This window comes from Gallinula chloropus (genome assembly GCF_964237585.1).
Source record: "Gallinula chloropus genome assembly, chromosome: 3".
NCBI classification, from domain to species: Eukaryota; Metazoa; Chordata; class Aves; order Gruiformes; family Rallidae; genus Gallinula; species Gallinula chloropus.
This window is the reverse complement of record NC_140087.1, coordinates 116,330,425-116,354,552: the sequence shown is the minus strand read 5'-3', so window position 1 is coordinate 116,354,552 and position 24,128 is coordinate 116,330,425. Positions and strand designations below refer to the sequence as shown.

Below are 24,128 nucleotides of genomic sequence, written 5' to 3'. Positions count from 1 at the left end.
GATGCTGAAGTGGACATGAATGGGATGGCATCAGATCACAACGCTTCCTCTCAGGAAGAATACCTCCCACACTACCTCCAGAAGGAAGACCCCTTTGCATCAAAGCTCTCTAGAGAAGCTGACATAGTAGCTGGGTTTTATTTGACCGTAATTGGTAATGATTTTGTAATTCACCTTTGAAATATGACTATGTTACTGCATCCTTGTAGGAACTCACAAAGAAGGCAGAAGCTGCTGTGCATTGTATATGGAATTATGTATTTCTTCATATTAGAAAGAAAAATCTGTGAAGGAGAGAAGGGAACATGTTAGAAATGTGGGATAACAGTTAGTGACAACAGACAATGCAGCTCCACATGGCCAGAAGTGACTAGGAGTAGAACTTCTAGAAAAAACTGAAGAAATACTGAAAGTTTTTCTACTGATAGGTTACTAGCTTGCAGACCCAAACTGGCTTTCCCCTTATGCCATGTGGGTTTTATGCCCTGTTTGCAAAGCCTCTCATGTCCTACACAGCAAAGAGAACATCCTCAGATGTGCTGATTTGAATGTCACTCAGCTCCTGGTATCAGCTGTCCTTTGTTAGGTACTGCAGGCTGAATATGAGCCAGCAGTGTGCCCGGGCAGCCAAGAAGGCCAATGGCATCTTGGCTTGTATCAAAAACAGTGCGGCCAGTAGGTCTAGGGAGGTAATTGTGCCCCTGTACTTGGCATTGGTGAGGCCACACCTTGAGTACTGTGTGCATTTCTGGGCTCCCCACCATAAAAAGGACATTGAGGTCCTTGAGCAAGTGCAGAGAAGGGCAACCATGCTGGTGAAGGGGCTGGAGGGCAAATCATATGACGAACGGCTAAGGGAGCTGGGGATGTTCAGCCTGGAGAAGAGGAGGCTGAGGGGAGACCTTATCACCACCTTCAGCTACCTGAAGGGAGGTTGTAGAGAGCTGGGCGATGGTCTCTTCAGCCAGGTGACAGGAGATAGAACAAGGGGAAGTGGCATGAAGCTGGGCCAGGGCAGGTTTAGATTGGATATTAGAAAAAAAATTTTTACTGAAAGAGTTGTCAGGGCCTGGAACAGGCTGCCCAGGGAGGGGGTTGAGTCACCAACCCTGGATGTGTTTAAAAAAAGGGTAGATGAGCTACTTAGGGATATGGTTTAGCATAGGATGGGAATGGTTGGACTCGATGATCTTCAAAGGTCTCTTCTAACCTTGTGATTCTGTGATTCTGTGATTCTGTGATTACATTGAAGGGTATTTCCTGCCTAACACCCTCTCCTCCCTTTGGGTTTGGAGTCTTTTACCATGTGCAAAGTGACTTTGCAGGAAGAATAAATAAGTGTAATTATTTATTGGTTAGTACACACAGAGGGTAGCTGGAGCTGATTTCTATATTAAGTATTCATATCCCAAAGACTTGTCATTCACCTGGGAAATACTGGTCTGTATAGCTTCTGAGAATAAACCGGTCCTTGTTCTTGATGATTTACTATCTTTGCTGTGGGGATGGGGTTAAGGTTGTACCTCTTTGTGTCAATATTTTTGCTCTCAAGTACTTGAGCTTCTAACTGTTGCCTCAACACTTGCACTTCTTTCTCTGGTTTAGGTTTCCTTGTGTTTTATGGCTTTAATTTGTGCAGTTTCTCACAGCTCAGCAGCTGTTTTCTCAGTAAAGCTGAGCCAAGGTCATGTAGCTATGCTATGCCAAAACTGGGATCCAGCTGAACACCAGGCTGAATGCAGGGTATATGGTGTATTCCTTGACATTTATTTTAGTTTTGATTCATTCTCTTATTCTATCATTCCTGCACAAAACACAAAGCTCTTTCACTCCTACCTTCATCCTTCTCATGTCGCTATTTTACATCTCTCCTTTCTACTCTCTTGTGCTGCCTTTCCCCTGACTGATTAAGCAATCTACCTTTGCTGGAGGTCTCACAAAGTCTTAATAGTGGTTGCTCCTCATTTGTCTTCTGCTTATGGCTTATTGAGAAAGAAATTGGGAGCAGCAAAGACAGCAGGTGAAGCTGTATGCCTGTGCTGTTCTCACTATTCATGTTCTATCCTAGCTTTTTACATATATATATATATATTCTGCTGCTATGCAGGCAGACGTCTTCAATGAACTGTCCAAAACAACCCCCCATGGGTCGTTTTTTGCTCAGTTAAGCAAATGTAACTTTAATCCCAGGAAATATGTCTGAGTAGCTGAAACAAATCCTTCCGATGTGCAGTGTTGCCTTGTTGTATCATCTGTATTTAGTGTAGATTTATCCAGTTTCAAAGAAAAACCCCTGCCAGGTGTGAAACATCTTGGAAAACATAGGGATAATCTAATTAAGGCATGAATTTCCAGTAAAAGGCCAAAAGGTAGCCATGCAGGCACAGGTTAACACAAGCAGTATGAGGAGACTGAAGTGATAGTTTAAAAGGGGCTGATAATCACTTTGATATAGGACTTATCAGGGAGATTCCCACCTTCCCGGTGTTGTGGACTGGACATCAGCCTGTGGTGGACTCATTACAGCTAGTGGCCCAATCCAGGGAACTTCAAGCCACAGCTCTGCTGCAAAAATGTGTAGCTCTAGACGTATCCTACATTTTGCTCTGGATTTAACTTATTTATCGTGTGTTTGTTTTGCATTGCATTTCACTTGGCTATTTACTTCCCTTATGGCCATTACACACTCCAGCAGCAGCTTTCATTAGGGCAAAGTACGCTTTTCACATCCATATGTAAATGCTATATTTGCATCTTCCCTGGACTTCCATCTGTAGCATAAGATACACTGCTATCTGCTATCCTGCCCAGATATTTTGAATTCCTTTTAGCAATCATCACAATGATTTTAAGCAGTCATTGCTCAGCTGCTGGTCAGACATTTCAGCTACGGCAACTGGTGTCCCAAGCCCAAAGAGGAGTGGTTTAGGCACTGTGTCTGATGCAGAAATGGATATTAATTTGCCAAGAAGTAGTAGTTCATAAATCCCCCCATTTTTTTGTGTGTGAAGGAGTAGGAGTTACTCTTTTTTTTTCACCTCAGATCTCAGCCAGTAAAAGAAAGAATTCAACAAAACTGGGGGAAGGGTAACGTCATATCTTCTGTGCTTGTGAATAGATGTGGTAAAATAGTCTTCAAACACAGTTTTCTTACCAAAAAAACCCCACAAATCTTTGCTTGGGCTAATGCCTCTCATGCTAGTTGTACCTTACAAGATTGGTTTAGCTTAGCACCTTGGGGATGCCAACATTAGCTCCTGTTGTTGTGCAAATCTCTATTTTATTACCCATTCATATTTGGGTGGATAGCAACATTTTAATAATGTCTTGGGCCTGGAAAAATATGAGAAGTTAGTAGGAAATTGATCTTTATTGTTCCCAGGTAAATCTCTTCAGTTGCTTCTTTTACTTTCTGCAAACAAAAACAATCCTAAATTTCCTTTTCCACTAAGCTGATTTCTGACGGTTCAAAGCTTCCACATCTCTGTTGGGATGTGAAGCACTGCTGTGCAGAGATTTTCTGTAGTAGATGGTGGATCTTGAGGTGGAGGAGAAGGAAGCATATCGCTGTTGAAACTATTCACTGATTTAAAACTCCATGCAGCAGGTTTGCTGGGGCTGTAAATTTGTTTTAATTAGCAACTTTTTAGTTAATCACAGCTCCCAAGTATCCAGAATAGCAAGCAAGAACTGTGTGCTTAAATAGCTGTTGGGTGTAGCTGTGTCTTGTGGGGAGTCCACAGCAGTGCAGATGCTCTTTGTAAACCGTACAACTTAGAGATGATGGAAAACAGAGATGGAGCATTCAGCTCCCTTACCCAGGAGTCTATGTTTTTTATCATAACTTGTGGTTTAGACAAAACCAGTCCATTGTCACCTTCTGCCACTGAACTGTGTCCCTTATTCCTCTGCAGATCCTTTCCAAGTAAAGGTGCCCCACTTTTGAGGATGTCCTCTGTGGACATCCTCATAGTAGAAAGAGAGGGACTAGCTGTGGAAAGGTGGGAAGCCAGGACGTGGGCATTGCTACAGGGTATCTTTTTGTGTTTGAGGCAAATAAGATGAAAGTGAGTTTAAAATTTATTTCAAAAAGGGGAAGAAGCTGCACAGTGAGTGAACAAGGCTGGGATATTATCACGAAACCTGGCAGAGCTTTTAGGGTCAGGCTGGTTGTGCAATGGAAGTATATCTGTTTGAAAATATAAATATAATTTTTTTTTGTCTATGAAGAAAATCAGAGTCTTGACCAACCTGTGCTAAATTCTCTGCAGAGGTGTTGCCTTTTGTCCTAACTAGTTCATATCTGTGTGTAATTTTTTAATCGTCCTGGGGGAAAAAAATCAAATGGTACATGGGGTTATGAGAATCCAATTCTTCTCAATTTGTCACTTCCCCCACTAGCCTTTTCATCACTAGTGTGATTGATTTACTGTACAGCCAGGTAGGGTGACTAACTACTGAGCAGACACCCACTAGCTATCAGCTCCTTTGAAAGTTAGTGGCAAGTAACTATTGATTTGCCAACTGTTGTTACACACTTCCTCAGCGTGTTATAAAGCAGCTTAATTGAAAACAAAATCCCAAAATATCACTTTGTTGTTTTTTTTTCCCCTCTGATGCTTTAGCACTGTTATCAGATTGGAGAAAAGGAGGCTTGTTTGTTCATATTTATTTTGTACACTTTCACCTTTTCCTGCTGGTTGGCTCTTTCTCTGTAGGTGTCACTTTTTCAGTTATCACATCCTTGGCTCTTTGTGTATCACAGAATCATAGAATCTGTTAGGCTGGAATGGACCTTTAAAAGTCATCTAGTCCACATCCCCCCTGCAGTGAGCAGGGACATCTTCACTAGATCGGGTCACTCAAAGCCCCATCAAGCCTGACTTTGAACCTCTCCAGGGATGGGGCCTCCACCACCTCTCTGGGCAGCTTGTTCCAGTGATCCACCACCCTCATTGTGAAGAACTTCATCCTAATGTCTAATCTAAATCTCCCCCTTTTTAGTATAAAACCATTACCCCTCATTGTATCACTCCATGCCCTACAACCAGTCCCATTCCAGCTTTCCTGTAGCCCCTCTAGGTACTGGTAGGCTATAATTAGATCTCCCAAGAGCCTTGTCTTCTCCAGGGTGAACAAGCCCAATTCTCTATATGTAATAGCATTACAGTGCCATGGGCAGTTGTGCTCTAAACTGTTTACTCTTGGAAAAGAGCCTTTATTTTATATCTGAAGAGTGTTTTTTCTCTTTTTTTTTTTTTTGTGCCCAAGTGCACAGCTTGCCAGCATACTACCAGAGCTGGGAGACTGCACCAACGAGGACTTTAGCTAACTGTTAGGAAAATCTTTTCAACTGTAGGAAAAAATGAAGCATTAGACAGCTCATCTAGGGAGAGGATAAAGTTTCTATTAGAAACAATAGACAATGGCAATTAGAATTATTGTTTCTATTAGAAACAATAGTAGAGAATAGCAGGACAAGGGGGAATGAATTAAAACTAAAGGAAGGTAGGTTTAGATTAGATATTAGGGGGAAGTTTTTTACAGAGAGAGTGGTGAGGTGCTGGAACAGGCTGCCCAGAGAGGTGGTGGATGCCCCATCCCTGGGGGTGTTCAAGGCCAGATTGGATGGGGCCCTGGGCAACCTTGTATAGATCCAGGCCTGGAGGTTGGTGTCCATGCCTCTGGCAGGGGGGTTGGAACTGTATGATCCCTGGGGTCCCTTCCAACCCAGACCATTCTATGATTCTATGAAACCAGGACAGAGATTAGATAGATCCTATCCCACGGCATCTCAAAGCACCTGAGAGGTGTTTGGACAACTCATCTGAGAAATGTTGGTCTAGGTGCAAGGAAGAAAGGAATTGGGAGTCAGGAAACCAAGAAGAGTGCAGAAAAAATGATGAAGAGTGTTGTCTGCAACAGGATGAACACAAACATAAGCAGAAAAGAGGAATTCTCCATAGCTATATATAATGAAACATGTGGTCCTGAAAGATCAGTTGGTGGTGGAGCAGTGGAGATAGGCACTTTGCACAGAGTATGAGAAACTCAAACTCCAATAAAGGGATTTATTTTGAGATAGAAAAGTTTGTATTTCTCTTGAGAATTGTGTGGTAAGAAGATTGATGTTTTTTTTCTGGAGAGGGCAGAAGGAAAGGGATATATTTTATTTTCCTACCTGACTCAAGCTCTCTGTCCAAAAGATATGGTACTGCAAGCAGCTACCTTCAATGTGTACAGGGAGAGAGCTGTATGATTCTATTAAAAAAGAATTCAGATAAGCAATTGTCAGACTCAGGTGTAGACAAAAGGAAACTTAAATTCTCACTGGATGCCTTCCAGCTGTAGGATTAGGAGGTCAGTGGGCTGGGTGTCTCTGAAATACTGCTATTAATAATAAGCAGTTGCTTCAGAGGTTTGTCTGATGAAGATATCTCCCTGGATTGCCAGTCAGTTGAAATAGATTCAGGAAAATGTCAGATGCTTTCAAAAGGTATTTCAAACTGGATGCTGGCACTCCAGATATCCTAAATTCACAAGACAGAAAATGGCATTAAAAGAGAAAAGGATTAAGATATATGAAAAATGCTCAGCAACTTATCAGCAAGGAAGAAAATAATTCAAATGAATTACTGTTTCTAATTATAATTCAGATTAAAATTTCAGAGCCAAATGAATAGGATGCTCTTCATTCACCAAGGATAAATCAGATTTGTTGAGAAAACCTAAGATTAAATGACAAGTCTGCTTCTGTCCTGTTTTATTTTAAAAAATAATATAGAAAGCAATATTGTCAATGTAAAATAAGAAATGTTTCCAATTAGATGAATGTTTGCATTTACTGCTGGCAAAATTAAAAATCAAAGTATGTTCTTCTCAGTTTTGTAAGCTTTCAGAACCACAGTTGCTTATATTTCTTGAGAAACCATCTGGATTTAGCTCCTGGGCACCCTTTTTCTCTCCTCCTCAAGGAGGTCCCCAGGTTGGGTTTCTTGGTTCTTTGAGGATGTGGCACCCTCAACGTGGGAGTACCCACGTAACTCCTGAGCTTTAATTCCTGAGGTCTGGCCTCCCAGCAGACAGATAAACATAATATGGTGCTCAAAGGTAGAATATTTGGAGAGGCTGGTGTTGCTGGGTGGATGGGGAGCTGCTGCAGTCTTTTTAAAATGTGGAACAAGGCTAAGTTTGTGTAGGAAAACACCATGAAGAGTGACTTTGCTGTCTCATTGACAGAGGAAATTTGGGATTTTTATGACTTTTATTGCAGTGCGGAGGGTAGGCCTCAGCTGGCAGCCAAGCACCCAGGCAGCTGCTTTTTTACAGGCCTCACAGTGGGATGGAGAAGAAACAAGAAGAATAAAAGCAGTGGAGATACAGAGAGGGTAGAGATGAAGAGAGGGAGATCACTCATCAATTACTGTTATATGCAAAACACTCATTGTGGGAAATTTAACTTAACTGAAAACATGTAATACTAATTTGAGAAGAGAGAAACAAATACAGCAAACTTAAAATACTTCAGAGTAAAACCTTTTCTCTCCCTTCCCCAAGCTGAACTTCACTCCTTCATCTCCCTCATTGCCATTGTAGGTCCCTTTGGGAAAGCAACAGTGGTGCAGGAGGTCGGGGTCCCGGCCACTCCGCTCTTCACTCTTTCTTCTTCTGTATCTCCTTCCTTCCTAGTTGTCTCCTCTGCTCTGGCATGAATAGGTCATACTCTCTTTGGGGTGTTCACCTTCAGGGGTGACTTTTCCTTCCAGAAAGAGATGTTGTGTGCTCTTTCCACTGCAAAACACTCTCTCTGGGACCAAAGCCTTTCACTGACATGACGGAGTGAAGAAACTGTTCTCTCTAAGGGAACCAGATGCTCTTCAATTTTTGGTACCAGTGTGATTAGCTCCATGGCTGATTAACCACTTGCAGGATTGGTCCCTGTGGGTCCTAGGGTGGTGATATGGCCAAAAAAGATGCCAGCCAGTATGAACAGGATCTCTCCTTGTGCGCCGTATTCCTGTCCTCTCTCTCTTTTGTATGATAGAAATAAATTTTTATTCTAAATTTTAAGATGTGATGTTAACATCTTAATTTGCATTATTTTAGCAGTTTGTCCCTCAGCCTCTGCTTACAGCATTTAATAACATTACAGTTGGTCAGAGATCGGGGTCCTTGTGATTACAAACATCTGAATTTTATTCTTGCTGTGGCATAAATGTTTGTGAGACAAACGGTGGTGATAAGAACAGAGGAATTATGGGATTTCTATTACGTGCATTCAGTTGATAATTGTGCAGGCTCAGGTGGTGAAGGCAGTGCCCTGCTGCAAAAGAGAAAATAGCATTTGTTGTGGGAGGGAGATGCCTGCAATAGATGTCTCTATGAGCTGCATAATGAGGATGGGGTGATTATGTTTCAGAGTAAATATCTAGCCTTAGGACCACAGGTTCAGAATGAAAATTTAAGAGAATTTCACAAAGAAGGTTGGAATATTGCTGGTTTTGAGGTGAAATCTAATGTGATTGTTTTTCTTTTTCTTTTTTCTTTTTTCTTTTTTTTTTCTTTTTTTTTTTTTAAATAGGAATTCTTTCAACTCTGGGAAATGGGTATGTTATTTTTATGTCCTCAAAGCGAAAAAAGAAGCTGAGACCCGCTGAGATAATGACTGTTAATTTAGCAGTATGTGATCTGGGAATTTCAGGTACTTTCATGTCTTATTTTCATTCATTTTTACTATCCCACCATTCTTTCTGGCAGCAACAAGAGGCAGATCTCTGGAAGTCATGTGGAGCCCAAAATGGCTTTTGTGACTAATATTTCTACTCTGATATTTGCATATAAATAAGAGAGAAGGATAGAAAACATCCCTGAACAACTTGATGGGAAGAAATGAAAAGTACAGAGGAAAAAAAAAAAAGGTTGGATTTATCAATCAGGCAGGACTCCTGTTCACCCCAGCACTAGACATGCCTTCAAAGACATCTCCCATGTGCATCCTGACACAATAAGCACAAAGTAGCTTGATCTTATGGTTGAAGGAAATGACATTTTCTTGCTGTAGGGTGCAACAGGAGGGAGCTGGGCACCTCAAAAATACGTGTTTAGCTAAGTGTAACTGGGGAGGGCTAAGAAGGGAAGACATTGGGAAATCCCAGTGACCATCAGTCTACCAAAACTAATAATTTTCTCCTTAGTGACTTTCCTTTTTTATCTTTGGGTCAGGAAAATATGCCTTTTGTCAATCTGTAGAATAAGAGCAACATCAGCCAACTGGAAGAACTTTTATTTCATCTCCACAGCCTGGATGGCCTGGCATGACAGGAGGGAGCTTTGGAAAGGTTTGCATGAAGTTGCAGAGTCCAAAACCTTTGGAGAGCATTCCTTTGGCTCTTGACATGAGTCTCGTTCAGCTCAGCTGCTTAGGGCTACATGCAATTGCAGGGGGAGGATTGGGCATCCTTTAGAAAAGGATATTTTGAGTGGCAGAAAATTCAGTGCATATAAAGACCTGATATGACCCAGCTGACCATGGCATCTCCTCAGTGCAATGTAAATGACAGTATGTTCCCAAAGTACTTTGTCCCCTACATGTTACATATATGAGGATCCCTGCCCCCAGGTCCAGTGCACCCTTTTCCTGCCCTTGCCTCTGCTAATACTATTGGCTTCATGCAAATGCCTGAAACAACACTGAACAACATAAAACAGTGGTTCCCAAGCTCCCAAAACTGAAGCTCATTTTGCTGCAGCTGCACACGGCCAAGGAGCTGCTCATTCTTGACTTCCAGCAATTTTGATGCCTCTTGGCAATCAGTAAACATGGTTTTCTGAAAGAGAAATTCAGCAGAAGAAAGGTGTTAGTGTAAATATCTCTGCTCTGCTACCACAAAAAGAAATCCCAATGATTTCTTTGGCATATTGTCCATCGAGATACTATTTCCATCTTGCAGCACTTTGAGATGAATTAAAAAATAGAGCAGGAACAGTTTTTGCCTCTACCGTGATGCTGCCATGTCCTTTGTGTCCTAAGAGCTTTTTTTCATTTTGTAAGGCTCATATCTGACTCCAATGAGAGGGAATGTTTCAGGAGAATTTCCATAGGTGTATATTTGCAATATAAACAGGTACCTCCTAACCATACAAGTTCTGTGTCTCCACCATATAAACTACAGCTCTCTTAGCATGAAGGCTGCTAGTTTCTCTGTTAAGGTCTGCCACCAACATGCACTGGGTCACCTTCTCATCCATGAGGATCTGAATCTATCTCTGTGTTTAGGTATTGTAGTTAAAAATAATTGTGACTGACACATGTCCCTTTCCTTCCTTCCTTCCTTCCTTCCTTCCTTCCTTCCTTCCTTCCTTCCTTCCTTCCTTCCTTCCTTCCTTCCTTCCTTCCTTCCTTCCTTCCTTCCTTCCTTCCTTCCTTCCTTCCTTCCTTCCTTCCTTCCTTCCTTCCTTCCTTCCTTCCTTCCTTCCTTCCTTCCTTCCTTCCTTCCTTCCTTCCTTCCTTCCTTCCTTCCTTCCTTCCTTCCTTCCTTCCTTCCTTCCTTCCTTCCTTCCTTCCTTCCTTCCTGCCTTCCTGCCTTCCTTCCTGCCTTCCTTCCTGCCTTCCTTCCTGCCTGCCTGCCTGCCTGCCTGCCTTCCTGACTGCCTTCCTGCCTGCCTGCCTGCCTTCCTGCCTTCCTGACTGCCTTCCTGACTGCCTGCCTGCCTGCCTGCCTGCCTTCCTGCCTGCCTGCCTGCCTGCCTTCCTCCCTCCCTCCCCACTCCCCCTCCTCCTTCCCTCCCTTTCTCTCTTTCTCTCTCTCTTTGTTTTTTGGTGTTGTTTTGTTTGTTATGTCGGGTTTTTTTCTTAATGGAAGATGTTGACTGGAGAAATGTGATGTGTTTTGTCTTCTGGACCAGCTGATGACGGGACTTTTCCCACAAATCTTCCTATTTCGCTCCAGAGATCTTGGCCGTGCCATGTCTTCCTGCAGAGGTCCGCAGGGTGGCACCAGCTGCTCGTTCCAAACTGCCTCAGGCTCATTCTGATGCAGATTCCAAGCTCTGAGTCCTGGGCTACTGAAGAGAAATTTGATTTTGTGCAAATAAATTTGTTGGCCTTTAGAGCTGGCAATGAGTAAAGTTGCTGACTCTTAGTATATGTCCTAGACCTTGCCATATTTCATGATTTCTTGAAACCATAATCACTGGGGTCAGCTTCTGCTTGAAAAATTAAATTACATTTATTCTGCTCAGAGAAAAGCATATAATGTATTGACCTGAGCACAACCTTCAGGGTCAGGCAGCACTTTACTTACAGGTTTAGGCTAAAGGAAAAGAATCCTAAAATACCTTGTTTAAAAATAAGTCTCGTTTTGAAGGGTTTTCAATAATGAGGAATGGAAAATGGAGCAAAGACCCCTTTTCTTCAAGATTTTATTTTAGTAGAAAGGTTTTAGTTTTCTGTTGAAGGTGTTTAATTTTCTATTAGTTTAGCCTAAAATTTAATATGCTTGGGAACAATACAATATATTTTTCTACAGATCACTTCAACAAAACAAAGACTTTTGTCTTGACTTCCATGAATAGGTTACTTTGTGAGAATCACAGTTTGCAAGACTGTTTTTGCCTTCCTTATAAATCAACTCACTGAGCTGCCACAACATTACACACAGTGATTCAGCCAGGGAAACTACCTCAGGGTGGCTGAGAGGCTTTGAACAACCTGAAGTGCTCTGGCAACAGTGGTGCAGGAAGAAACACCTTCACAGAGAAGTGGAGTTCAATATTTAATGTTGTTTGAATGTTGCAGTTGAACTGTTGAGACCTTGAGGCCTTTCAGGTCAGTCTATAGGTTGAAATGAAGGATTCAGAAAACATGTTGATGTTCATCAATTTTTGAGTCTTCTGATCCATTTAAGTTGATTTTTTTGTTTGTTTTTTTTAATTTGAGATAAAAATGACAAAATCAGGAAATGGAGATTTCCAACTAGAAAATGACAATTGCCAAATTTAATAATTTTCATGATACATAATGTGGTATTGAATAACGTTAATTATATTGAATAATGTTGATCTGTTTTAAGGTGAGAATGGAACAACATATAACCTAGCTTCACTACTTTCATAATGCACCACCCACTTTAGAAATGAGCTAATGTGCTACTAGGACAGTCTCCAAAACAGTTAGGTATTTCCCTTCTGTTTGGGGATGATTAAAACTTTTTAATATCTTGGCCAGGTGACTTGCTGGGGGTCAGCAAGGAAGACTGTGGCATGGCCAGGAGCTGAAACCACTTCTGCAACTCAAGTCAGGTTCAGATTAGAGAATAGGAAAAAATTCTTCACCAAAAGGGTTATCAGGCATTGGAACAGGCTGCCCAGGGTGGTGGTTGAGTAAATCTTAAATCAATCCCGTTGCCTCTAAGCACAGCACATTTAATTCTAACATCTCTTCATGAATCTGCCTTGAATTCCTTGAAGTCCACACTGCATACATAAGCAAGCTCCTTCTATCTCAGTGTCTTAAAATAGTAGAAACCATACAACCATCTTCCTTTCTAGCCTAACACTTTACCACAGTATGCATCCTATTGTTGGGCCTTATAGGTTTGCAGAAGTCAAATTTCTTTATCCTGTGTTTGAAGACACTCAGTTGATTATAGGGATGTTGTCTAAGTAGACATATGCCTGTTTTAAACCCGGATTCACCCATCACCCATACTGCTTACATTCTGACATGTGTTTTCATGTGGACTTAACATGTAGTCTAAAGTTTCCATAATGAAAAGGGCTCGCACATGCTCTCTACCAGAATCTGGGCTTACTTAGTTCATGTGGTCTGCAGTAAAGTGCCTGTTTCCAGCCATTCTTCAGGCTTGGCTAGTCCTACCAGCATAGTTGCTATGGGATCTAGCTACAGCTGTTTTAGGCTTAGTCCTGTGGATGGAGGGCATGAAAGCCATCACATCTTTTGTATCTAAAACCCTCTCTCCCTCCATGTTGCAGAAGATTGTTGTTGCTATTAGCTTTGGGCAAAGGGGAGGGTTTACTTTTCTTAAAAAGGGTGGTTTTATCACAACTGACATGCTTTACTCCTTTTGAAGTCGTAGGAAAACCCTTTAGTATTATTTCCTTCTTTTCTCACCGCTGGATGTTCGGATGGATGGGCTGCCGCTGGTATGGATGGGCTGGCTTCTTCTTTGGCTGTGGGAGCCTTATTACCATGACAGCTGTCAGCCTGGATAGATACCTAAAAATCTGCCACTTGTCTTATGGTAAGAAAGAAAACTATATTACATAAATATAGAAAACCTGTATTAAGTGACATAGGTGTCTAGACTGAAACCATACTTAAGCTCTTTGGAATACTTTTGTTAAATAAAGAGGGGAAGAGGTAAGAGAAACATACGTGCATGACCCAAGTAATCCCAGATAAATTTATTTTGCTGGACATATGGCCTTCACTGTTGTGTTTCTGCTGTCTGCTTAAATTTTAGTACCCACTCATGGATAACTCACTTTGTGTCTATCAAGGCCTATTAACATTAACAAGTGCAAGTATTGCACATGTTACAAGGTCTTATGGACCAACACAAGAGTATTCCGTGTTAGATGCCTAAATTACGTTAGGATATGTGGCAAGCTATTTAAAACATCTGAAATACTTGGATGTGCAATAGATGTAATGTGATATCATCTCTCTAATATAGAGATGGAACCTGAGAGGATGAAATTAATTTAGCAATCGAAGTTCTTATCACCGTATCCATCAATAGCTTCTCTCTCTTGCATATGATGTACTATATGCTTCATTCTTCCCTGTTAAAATATGTTTTCACAGTTTAGAGAAGGATTTTTTCTTACACTGAAAAGAAATAACTCCCCAGCAAAATAGAGGGAATACTGAAGGCAAATTTACATATAAAAAAACCACCTTGACCATGTTACTTGAGATATATACAACAGATTTTGTGATAATAATATAGGAAATCAGTCATATGATGTTAAGTTATAAGAAATGTTTGCAGCTTGGATGTGTATGTAAGATATTCTTTCTAATAAGTGATGATGCTGTCAATTAAAAGCTGTGTAAAAGCTATGATAACAAAGACCTGCTGTCACAGAACCTGGCACATCTGTACTTTTCTTAAATGTGAGTGCAGAGAAGGTCTCCTTAGCTGAGTTTTAAACACACCATTCTCATTAAGCAGGATTTCAGTTCTTACTATAAAAATATTACCAAGATAATTTAGTGGCAACTGAAATCATGGACAATTTTTCACAGACTTTTTGAGTTGAGTTTGAGTTGAGTCTTTCATGGCCAGCTGTATCCAAGCCACGAGCTCTGGTTTATAGTATGACATCTCAGATCAAGAGAGACAGAACACTTCAAAACCTTTTTTTTCTCAAGAGCTATCTGACCATGCTTGTTCATCAAATAACGGAGAGCAATAAAAATATTTAGCATGTTCAGTCTAGATGGTTAACTTGGCCATTTTCTGTATAAGGCCTAAATCAGTCATTAGAAACCTGACTGGCAAGAGGAATGGGAAATAATGTGAGTTACATCATATAGTTGCAGTGAGTGAGCTTTCATACTAAGCAATGAAAGGCTGAGTTAAAGACTTAGTCCTTCATGTGGGCTGAAACTCTGTCTCATCTGACCACACATTACAAATACTCCAGAAAGTCATTTTCAAAATTACCAGACAAGATTCCCATGATTGTTGCTTAGTTAGCTGTTTGGATTGGTTTGCATGGACTCTTCTAGTGTAAATCATCACAATCTAAAGCAGAACTCTGAAATAACATCAGGTGGAGCCCTCCTTCTGAGTGGGTATTTCTCTTCATATAGTAAAATGTCAGCTGGAGTGGCTAGTTCAGAGGTCAATATTGATACCTTGAAGGAGGTGGGATGAACCCTACTGTAGTTGTTGTCAAGCAGCTTAAGCAGACACCTACTGCATGTGTAGTATGACATGATCAGTTGTGCCAAATACACCTGGGCCTGCGGTTGTAACTCTTGAATTATCTTCCAGGTACCTGGCTGAAGAGACATCATGCTTTTATCTGTCTGGCTATTATCTGGGCCTATGCTACGTTCTGGGCTACGGTGCCTTTTGCTGGTGTAGGGAGCTATGCCCCTGAGCCGTTTGGGACATCCTGCACTCTGGACTGGTGGCTGGCACAGGCTTCAGTGGCTGGACAGGCTTTTATTCTGAGTATTCTCTTCTTTTGCCTCCTGTTCCCAACTGCAGTGATTGTGTTTTCCTATGTCAAAATAATTTTGAAAGTCAAGTCATCCACCAAAGAGGTTGCTCACTATGATACCAGGATTCAGAACAGCCACATACTTGAAATGAAGCTGACCAAGGTAGGTAGAAAGTTTTAAATCAGTTTGCTTTACCAGGTTATAATAGTGGGTTTGGTGAACTTCAACCATATGCTCTCCTAAGCAGAGCGATAATACAGCGCTCTGAAGGTGGTTCTTTTAGCTTTCTTGCTGTTACTGTCAAGATGGGAAAAGACAGAAGTTGCAACATAATTTTGTGATTAGGGTACTTGAGGTTGTGATTCGGTCTGAAGCTCTGCCACAGCCTCCCTGTGCGACTTTACACCAGTCACGTCATCCCCTGTGGCCCTGTTCCCATCATAAAACTCCCTTCGCTTTCAGAAGCAGTTGTGAAGAATTATTCTAAGGCATTTAAGGTGCCCAGGAATTACAACAGGAAAAACTGTTAAAAAGCAGGTTATTGTAGCAGGGAAATAAAAATCTCAGACAGCTTACATTCCTCTGTTAATGATGATATAAACCAAAGTCACTCCTGTGACATTGCAATTGTTTTTACACAAATAACTTATCATTTAGGTTCAGCCATGAGCTGCTGATAAAAATGCGTTCAAGTGATAAAATTAATTTTCCATCTCAGACCAACATCCTATTTTCCCTTTTTTGATTGGATCTATCTTCTATTTGGCAATGGTGACAGCCATGGTCCTTGCTCATACTGGTTATTGTGCCAGGAAATATCTCAAAATAAAAAAAAACTATGGGAACAAACCCATATTCCTTAGCTGTAAAAGATTCACCAGCCTCTGTAAGCCATGCCAGGAGGGAGACAAGCAGCATCCTTTGCTTGGCTGATGGAATTTTATTACATTTTTGGGAAGCTGAACTGGAAGTTATATAATACACAGCAATAAGGGACATGTCTAAACATGGAGGAGAATGTCAGCTAGATACCTGCATGATCAGTCCTGCCAATGCAGCTGATAAAACTTTCCTTGCCTTTAAAAAGGGGTGCTGCAGTACAGTACTGTTTTGCAGTTATTCAGGATCTTTCCTTTGAAGAGTAACAAAAGGTTTTAATATGAGGTTTCAGATTTATTTTTGCCATATTGGAGGGATCACGTAAAACTTCAGTGAGTTGAAACACTGTGAGTGAGTAGCTGCCCCTTCCATCTCAGATCCAGAGTGGAGAACATAATGTTGGTATATATATGAATATGGAAAATGAGTCTCCATCTTAACCCATTTAACTTCACAGCACAATTTACAACAAACAGGATGTGTTTGAGATCCTTGGCTCGCACGCACAGTTTCTTCAGTGACGGACAACAAAAACAGCATAAAAGAATGAAGTTTGTCTGAAAATAATATTATCATCAAGATGTGGAACCACAGGCTCCAGAAAAGGCTACACAATATCCAAAAGCCTCATGCTTTGTAATGAATTTTTGTTGTAATCCTGCTAATTGCCTTATTCCAAAGGAGTGCACTTGCACTGCCATCAATCTGGATGCAGTAACAGTCCATCAGAGGCAGCAGTATAGTGGCATATGTTCTTCAGTATGTATTATGGCATGATGTCACTGGAAGCTATGTCAGGCTGTGACTGAGTGCAGGCAGGCTGGTTCAGGTGAAGTATGTAAACCTCAGAGTTTGTCCCCAAATAGTTTTTCTTTAAGTTTTGAACTAAACATTCCTATGGCTACGTTTTCTCATGTTAAGAGGAAGCCCTTTTCTCATTTACCAGGAATGCAAATGAAATGTTTGGTAGCAATTTGCTTTTCAAAGCCTCTACAGATTCTAAAGGAATATAAAATCCACTCTGTGGTTAGGAGAAAGAAAACTGGATGTTGTATTCAATTAAACTGCCAATAGTTTCAATTCAATTTACCCAGGTAAATACAACCATTTTTTATCTGCTGGAGTGGGTGTACACAGAGACTTGACAGCTCATGCCTTATTGAATGACTTGATTCTCACTTTTTCCAGATTTGTTTTGAGGATTAAAATATTTGGCATTTTCCCACTGGGAGATAGACCCCCCCTTCCTAGGTGCACATAATTTATCAAAACTCTTCTCCCTCCTCCTGTTACCAGTGACCATCCTTGTGGCATGTTATTGGTCCCACTGGGTTTTGACACCTCTCTGGAACATTAACACAGCCTACAAGAGAGGATAAAGTCCTGTGTTAGAACAGTGTGTTGCAAACTTTTCTCTTTTCTACTTTCACTAACTTCCTTTGCTTTTGCCTTGGTGACTGGTCCTGGGTGATGCAGAAGAAGGAACAATAGGAGATATAGACAGGAACACACCCTCCTAAACAAACTCACCTGCAGAGACACTCAGGGTCCCTCACTCCCACACACAATCATCATCTAATTCAGACCTGGAAACTTCTGCAAAGACTTTGATTTTATGGACTTTGGAATCTGATTTCAAAGCACCTAGAATCTGGAAGACTTGGATTTAGTAATTTATTTTGTTTTGCTTCCCCAGTGTGTGCTGGTTTCTCTCTGGACTGAAAGAGAGACTGGATTTTTAACAATCTGAGTAATATTTGGTTGGAAGAGATTGTGGAAGTGAAGGGTTCCTCAAATAAGAAAGAAATAGGAAAAAAACCACCAAACCAAAACAAAGATAAATCCTGTAGGAAATGTTTCCAGTTTGACTTGCATTCATTTCAAAGACCTTTCAAAACCTTTCACTGCTCTTTTATATATGCTAAAACAGAGAGTCTGTATGTTTTGAAATGACTCCTCTCTTTAAATAATTTAAATTTCATATCAAAGGATTATTATTTTCTGAGATCTCATTTGGTTTCCTCATGTTTAGCCTGACCTTACAGCATTTTTAAAGGTCTGTGCTAGGACTCATTAACTGCTCTGTGGCAAGTGAAAGGAAAAAAGGGCACTAAAGAGAAATGTGTGACAGCTTTTGTTCGTATTCTAAATTTATCTGAAGCGAGTCATCATTATTCTTTTCCATTCTGCTGTGTGTTCCCTTCCATTCTGCCCAGCTCTGTGCTGGGCTGTCAGCGTCTACTCTGTCAGATTAACTTCTTTCTTTTTTCTTTTCCTCTCACAAGGTGGCAATGTTGATCTGTGCAGGGTTCCTCATTGCCTGGATCCCGTACGCCGTGGTCTCTGTGTGGTCAGCCTTTGGACAGCCGGATTCAGTTCCCATTCAGTTTTCAGTGGTACCAACTTTGCTTGCAAAGTCAGCAGCTATGTACAACCCAATTATTTACCAGGTCATTGACTGTAAGTTTGCCTGTTGCCGGTCAGGGGGATTGAAGACACTGCAGAAGAAGACCTCTTTGAATAAATCAAGGTAATGTGTTCTTTGAGAAGTAAAATTTAAGTACAGGATGTTCCAAAAAGGCACCAAATAAGATCTATTGAGTCACAGTTCTGAATTTTATTTCTTTTTCTCAACCTTGACCTATGCAGGGTCTTGTTTGTAAAGTGACTCTAGGTGTAAAAAGAGAAGCAAGAAGATGTTTCTTGGTTTTAGACCCAGCTGCAACTCCATTGATATAGTTCAGAATAAATCCCATTGGCTTTAGTGGTTTTTGGATCAGTCCTGTCATCCTATTCATTTGCTTTCATGACATCGTATGGGTTACCTCCAGAAGCTGTTGATGACCTCCACTGCTAGAGACTTAAAAGGAGAGTATTGTGTTAATTCCTTATATAATTAACCATGTCATTCAGCCACAGAATTAGCAGGGAGACACAGCAGTTCCTTAATCACCCTATAGCTGCCACTCACACCAAAAGGAATCCAAAACAAACAAAGCAAAGTGTAATAAAGTCTCATAAAAAGTCCTCTTTTCCATTTACAACTTCCTGAGAAATACGTGTTGACCATTAGTGAAGCTCCTGGACACACCAACTCTGCACATGGATAAAAATGCTTCTACTTCTGCTTTATGCTAGAGAAATATCTTACTTCTGTGACTAAAGAGCCATGAGATAATGATGAATGTTAATCTGACATGAATGTTAATCTGACAGTGTAGACTGGCATGAAAGCCACAAATGCCCTATCATATATAAGTGACTTGCAAAGCCCAGAACATTGGTGCCTTGGTACCTCATTCTTAGAGGCATAAAACCTCTTTGTATCATTCATATTACTCCCTTACCAATTCTAGCATTTCTGTTGTGTTGTCTAGAGAGGGATTCTGGGTTTCCACAGCTTCCCTTAGCAGATCTTTCTATAATCTTACATGCAGCTTTATCTCATCTGCAGAATATACAGATTTTATATCTGTTGTATCTGCTTAAGGAGGTGAATATAATTTACTAAAGACCCTTAGACAGTTTTAGGCAAATTGGAGACAAATCTGAAGTAGACTTCAGTGAATCTTTGGAGACTGGATTTGTGTTTAATCTCCATGGTATCACTCTGAAGGAGGTTTCTTGTAGTTCCTCATGCTGAATGCAAGCTGGGGTTCCTAGGCCTATGTAGTGAACAAAATGTTCTGGGAAAATCACTTCTCAGAATTAGGAACTTAACTGTCAGCTTGATAAGAATAAAATGTTTGTTGTGCTTTCTCCTTCCCATAGGATGTATACCATATCTGCACACAGAGACTCAACGGCAATGAACGAAACCCAACTGGAAGTCTGAAGGCTCATTTCACATACAGCAAATGAAAGCTTGATGACAAACAATCATACTGTCTCAAGTTGCTCTTTCTGTAAATAAATTAAAACATGAGGACAGTTTTATTTTACTCCCTAGTCCTATGTACAATGTAGTTCTTTACATCCTGACTAAAATAGTGCAAGTAGAGGTGGGCAAATGTTTTAAGAACTCAGAGGAAAAAGAATCAGAGAAAATTCATTTGTATAAAATTTTTTTATTCACTTCAGAATTTTTGTTTTTGCACTAACAGAAGTGACATTTTGGATTATGTTTTCCCATAGAGAAAGGGAAGTATTGACGAAGGCCAGTTTTAATTTGCTAAAGCTAATCTTCCTAGATTCTGGCTGCAGTCACTGGAGAACTGGAGCATGCAAGAAAGGATTTCTTAGAGGACAAATCAGAGTCAGAGCTCCATTTATAAGGGGTCCAAATCACCCGTTGGAGAAATGTCATCCCACTGATTTTCCCTTGTGAGTATCTCTCCGACTCATATGGCTACAAGCTATCTTAAAACCACTTTGACTTCAGTCCTTCAATATTTGGAAATACATTTTTTTTAGTCATGGCAAGATCATTAGTGCCACACTCGTGCACCACAGATGGCCATTATTTGTGAACAAGATGGGAAAGGTCTCTTGTCCAAATGCTATCTTCATTCAGACAGTTTGGAATCATGAAGGACTTTATAACTAAAGCAGAACCTAAATGAAGTCGGTCCCATACAACCCAAACTGTGCAAATCAATAGTTTGTTCACCTTTTTACCTTTCTCTGGTCAAAAGTGCAATGAAATGGGATGGCAATAAGCATTCAGGTTTGACTTCTTGAATGGCAGCTGACATTTTCCACCTTGTATTGTACTTTTCACTGTTCTTTCAGATCACTATTTAATATAAAATGACAAATCCTGCCTCAGTCCTAAGCCTGAAACCAGACTCAAAGCTAGTGAATTCATGAGAAAGGTTACAGCATAGGCAATGGAAAGGTCTTCTCAAGTGCAGTTGTGTCCAGTTGTTAAACACTAAGCCCTGAAAGTATAAGGATTAGGAACAATCTAAGAAAATTACAATCTTACTAAAATAAGCTTCTAAGTTCCTAATACACACAATAGGAAAACAATGTGTCTTGAGAAGAGCTGCACAACAAGGCAGCCAAAATAGTTGCATTGGATCTGAGCCATAATTATTCCCATTCTTGTCCTTTTTTTTTTTCTTTTACTTCCCTTAAGGCAGAGGCATTGCTACAGAAAAAAACCTAGAAATTTTAATGTTAAAAATAATGATTCTGAAGTTTGTATGTAATTTATTTGGGAATAATACGATACTATCAAAAATAAGTTAATTGCAAATCAAGAATCTCCAACACTGACTGATCACTGAAAAAATAAAGTTATGAGGGTTAATGTTTTGGTCTCAATCATTCCATTGAGGAAAGAAAGCTCTTATGAAAGTGTTCCAGTTGTTTTCCAGTTTAACATTTAACGTGGCTTTTTATCATGCAGTTATTTCATAGTTGTGCTTAACATATTCCCTGTCATACTGAACAGGACTTCTGTGGCTGATCTGATTGTGCCATAATTATGTTTGTTTGAAGGCATGGTTTTACTGCTGCTGAATAATATCTTGCTCTGTAAGAGACGCTAGGACTCCAGTTTGAGCATGAGTTAGAGACATGTTTATACTGAGCATGTGTTCAAGTGAGAGATGATTTCCTGAATGAAGCAAGACATAAACATTCGAGCATGCAGCAGTGTAATTTAAATGCAGAATATGAATGTACGAGCTTATGGATCTCATATGTTTCAATCACAGAAGAGAACTGGAGCATCTTCTTTGTCCCATATGAAGCAGATCATACAACTGGCTCACACTCCCTTTGGGATCATGGTGGTAGGGGTATGGATTCCAATTTTCAAGGTCAACTTTGAATTCAATTGAAGACTGTAGCCAGGACACAGCTTTGTTCTCGCTGTATGTCACATCTGATAATTTATTATTGTATAAAACTGAGACATATAATCTTGGTCAGAGGTCACCATAAAACAAGTCTCTCATTTTATGTTCAAGAAATTTTGTAAATGTTTTGCAAGTTTCAAACATGAGTTTAGTCAAAGCACCAAGAAAATAAAACCTACTCAGTGTGATGAATGAGGAGGGAATATGACTCTGAAAAATGGGTTCTTTATTGCATTTTCAATATTTCAGCCTCCTTGTTACATTAAAAAAGTCCCTCATTTTATGTATTAGCATTAAACTAAATGTTTTTCAATGAAAATAGTGCTGTCAAGAATAATACCCATAAATGGAAATCTTTTGTTATATATCCTATGTGCACATATAGATTGAACTGCCAAGAAGCAAAATACCTGAATTGTCAGCCTGTGGTTTGAAGGAATTGACAAAGTTTAAGACTCCATTTAGATAGTGAGCTGACCTGGGCAGTAAGATTGTCCCAGTGAGATTAAGCCACTACCCTGTATTTCAGGGTTGCAGACAGTGAAATTATGCAAAGCATGTGGACATGGAGACTTTTAATTTAGTCGTTTTCAGTCATAGTTGAAGAATGCCTATAAACCTTCTACAGACTTGGAAGTCTATTGACAATGTAAAACTGTCAAGATTTACAATGCTCTAAGAGACACTTGAAATAGAGGAAATAAGCCAACTTTTATGAAAGAAATTGAAAAAGGTAAAGTATTAAAAAATGAAAGTTATGCTTGTGAGATTTCAGAAGAGAGTAGAGAGTGTTTGTCCACCAGGTGAATGCAGCTGTAGCAAAATTTATTTCTCCACCTGTAACAATAATGAAAAAACCCAAACCAACAAGTGGTTTGTTAAAAATATTTATGGTCTACAGTGCAAGATCACAGCCAGCAGAAGATTTTTGGCTCTGTGGCATGCAAAGGGAAAGAGAAAATTTATGTGCCTTCGTATGAAGAGACTATGATTAATGAATTGACAGGCACAATGCTAGTGAGTTGAATTCTTTGGTGGAACTTTTCTCTTGGTGTATGGACAATGTCTTTTGGATGATATCCAGTATACAGGTCATCTTGATCATGACAATATATCTTAAATGACCAAGTCTACATTATTAGTTTTATGACTGCATTTCTAGCTCTTCCTAGCAGGGAATGTTCAGACATATCACTCTGCATCCCTGAGGAAAGCTGCTTTGACATCTTTTTAGTTACCTTTCCCAGCCTAGAATGCTCCCAGATGAGTCTTGCCCTAGGTAAGAAGTTCTTAACAAGTAACAACCACTGCAAAACTTGTTTTTCTCTTTCCCTTCTCCCAAGACAGATAGATCTTTTATTGGTTTCCTCCACATCTACATCTCTCCAAGTTTCACAAGTCTTTGTAGCTCGCCAGCCCCAAAGAAGAACATTTAGCCACCAGAAACAAGAATTCCTGGAGAGCCATTTCTGACCAGCCAAGGGAAGAGGCCTTTAATATCATCACCATGTTTACATATGTTCTTGGGCCATTGTGCACCCCACACTGACCTTTCTCTTATTTACATGCTCCACTTGTCAGGAGGACTTGTGTTCCCCATTATTTGGCACATGGTGCATGCAGTCAGACAGTTCTTTTTGTAACTGCCCAGCACAATATCCCCTTCCCCAGTTATGCTTCTATTCCACTTTATAGCTGGTGGAGTGGGCCTTGGACCTATAGGTGAGTATAAAATCATTTTAAATACAAGGATTAGTTATCAAGTTTCATGCTTTCATGACTTCTGAATTTAAAGGATTATTTATTAATTATGGATAATGAGCCTTTACCAATCACTGAGTGTCTCAGGTGGGCAGAGAAGAAAATCCTAGAAAATTGCCACCTCATTTGTTAGAGGTCTAAGGGAGACATTCAGCATCAAATCAGGTAACTGAAACATCTGGATGGAAGATACTAATAAATAGCAAAGGTTTAGTAGGATCCCTGAGTCAGTAAGATGGACTGTCTGTACTCTGGATCTAGAAGAAAAAGGGAATTTCAGGCGTAGATCTCTCAATATTTGTGGAATATGACAAAGAAATTTGTGATATGTCAAGTAAACATTGCATTGACCAAAACTTGACTTTTCCATAGAATGTGTTTCAGTCATAGATGGTGGATACAGCATGCTGTATAGTATATATATTAAATGATGAATAATACTTGCATCATATCACATATGATCCTACCCTAGTGAAAATATG

At 40.1% G+C, this 24,128-nt stretch overlaps 1 protein-coding gene across 1 annotated transcript; it reads left to right on the top strand.

Annotated features, from left to right (window-relative positions):
• OPN5 (opsin 5) lies at positions 1-19,913 on the top strand (the record flags this gene model as incomplete). Its single annotated transcript, XM_084261486.1, has 6 exons — positions 1-154; positions 8,582-8,701; positions 13,092-13,262; positions 15,027-15,361; positions 18,364-18,608; positions 19,850-19,913. The coding sequence occupies exons 1-6, from the start codon at positions 16-18 to the stop codon at positions 19,911-19,913; spliced, it is 1,074 nt and encodes a 357-aa protein (XP_084117612.1). The 5' UTR covers positions 1-15.
• Between the last annotated feature and the right edge of the window lie 4,215 nt (positions 19,914-24,128).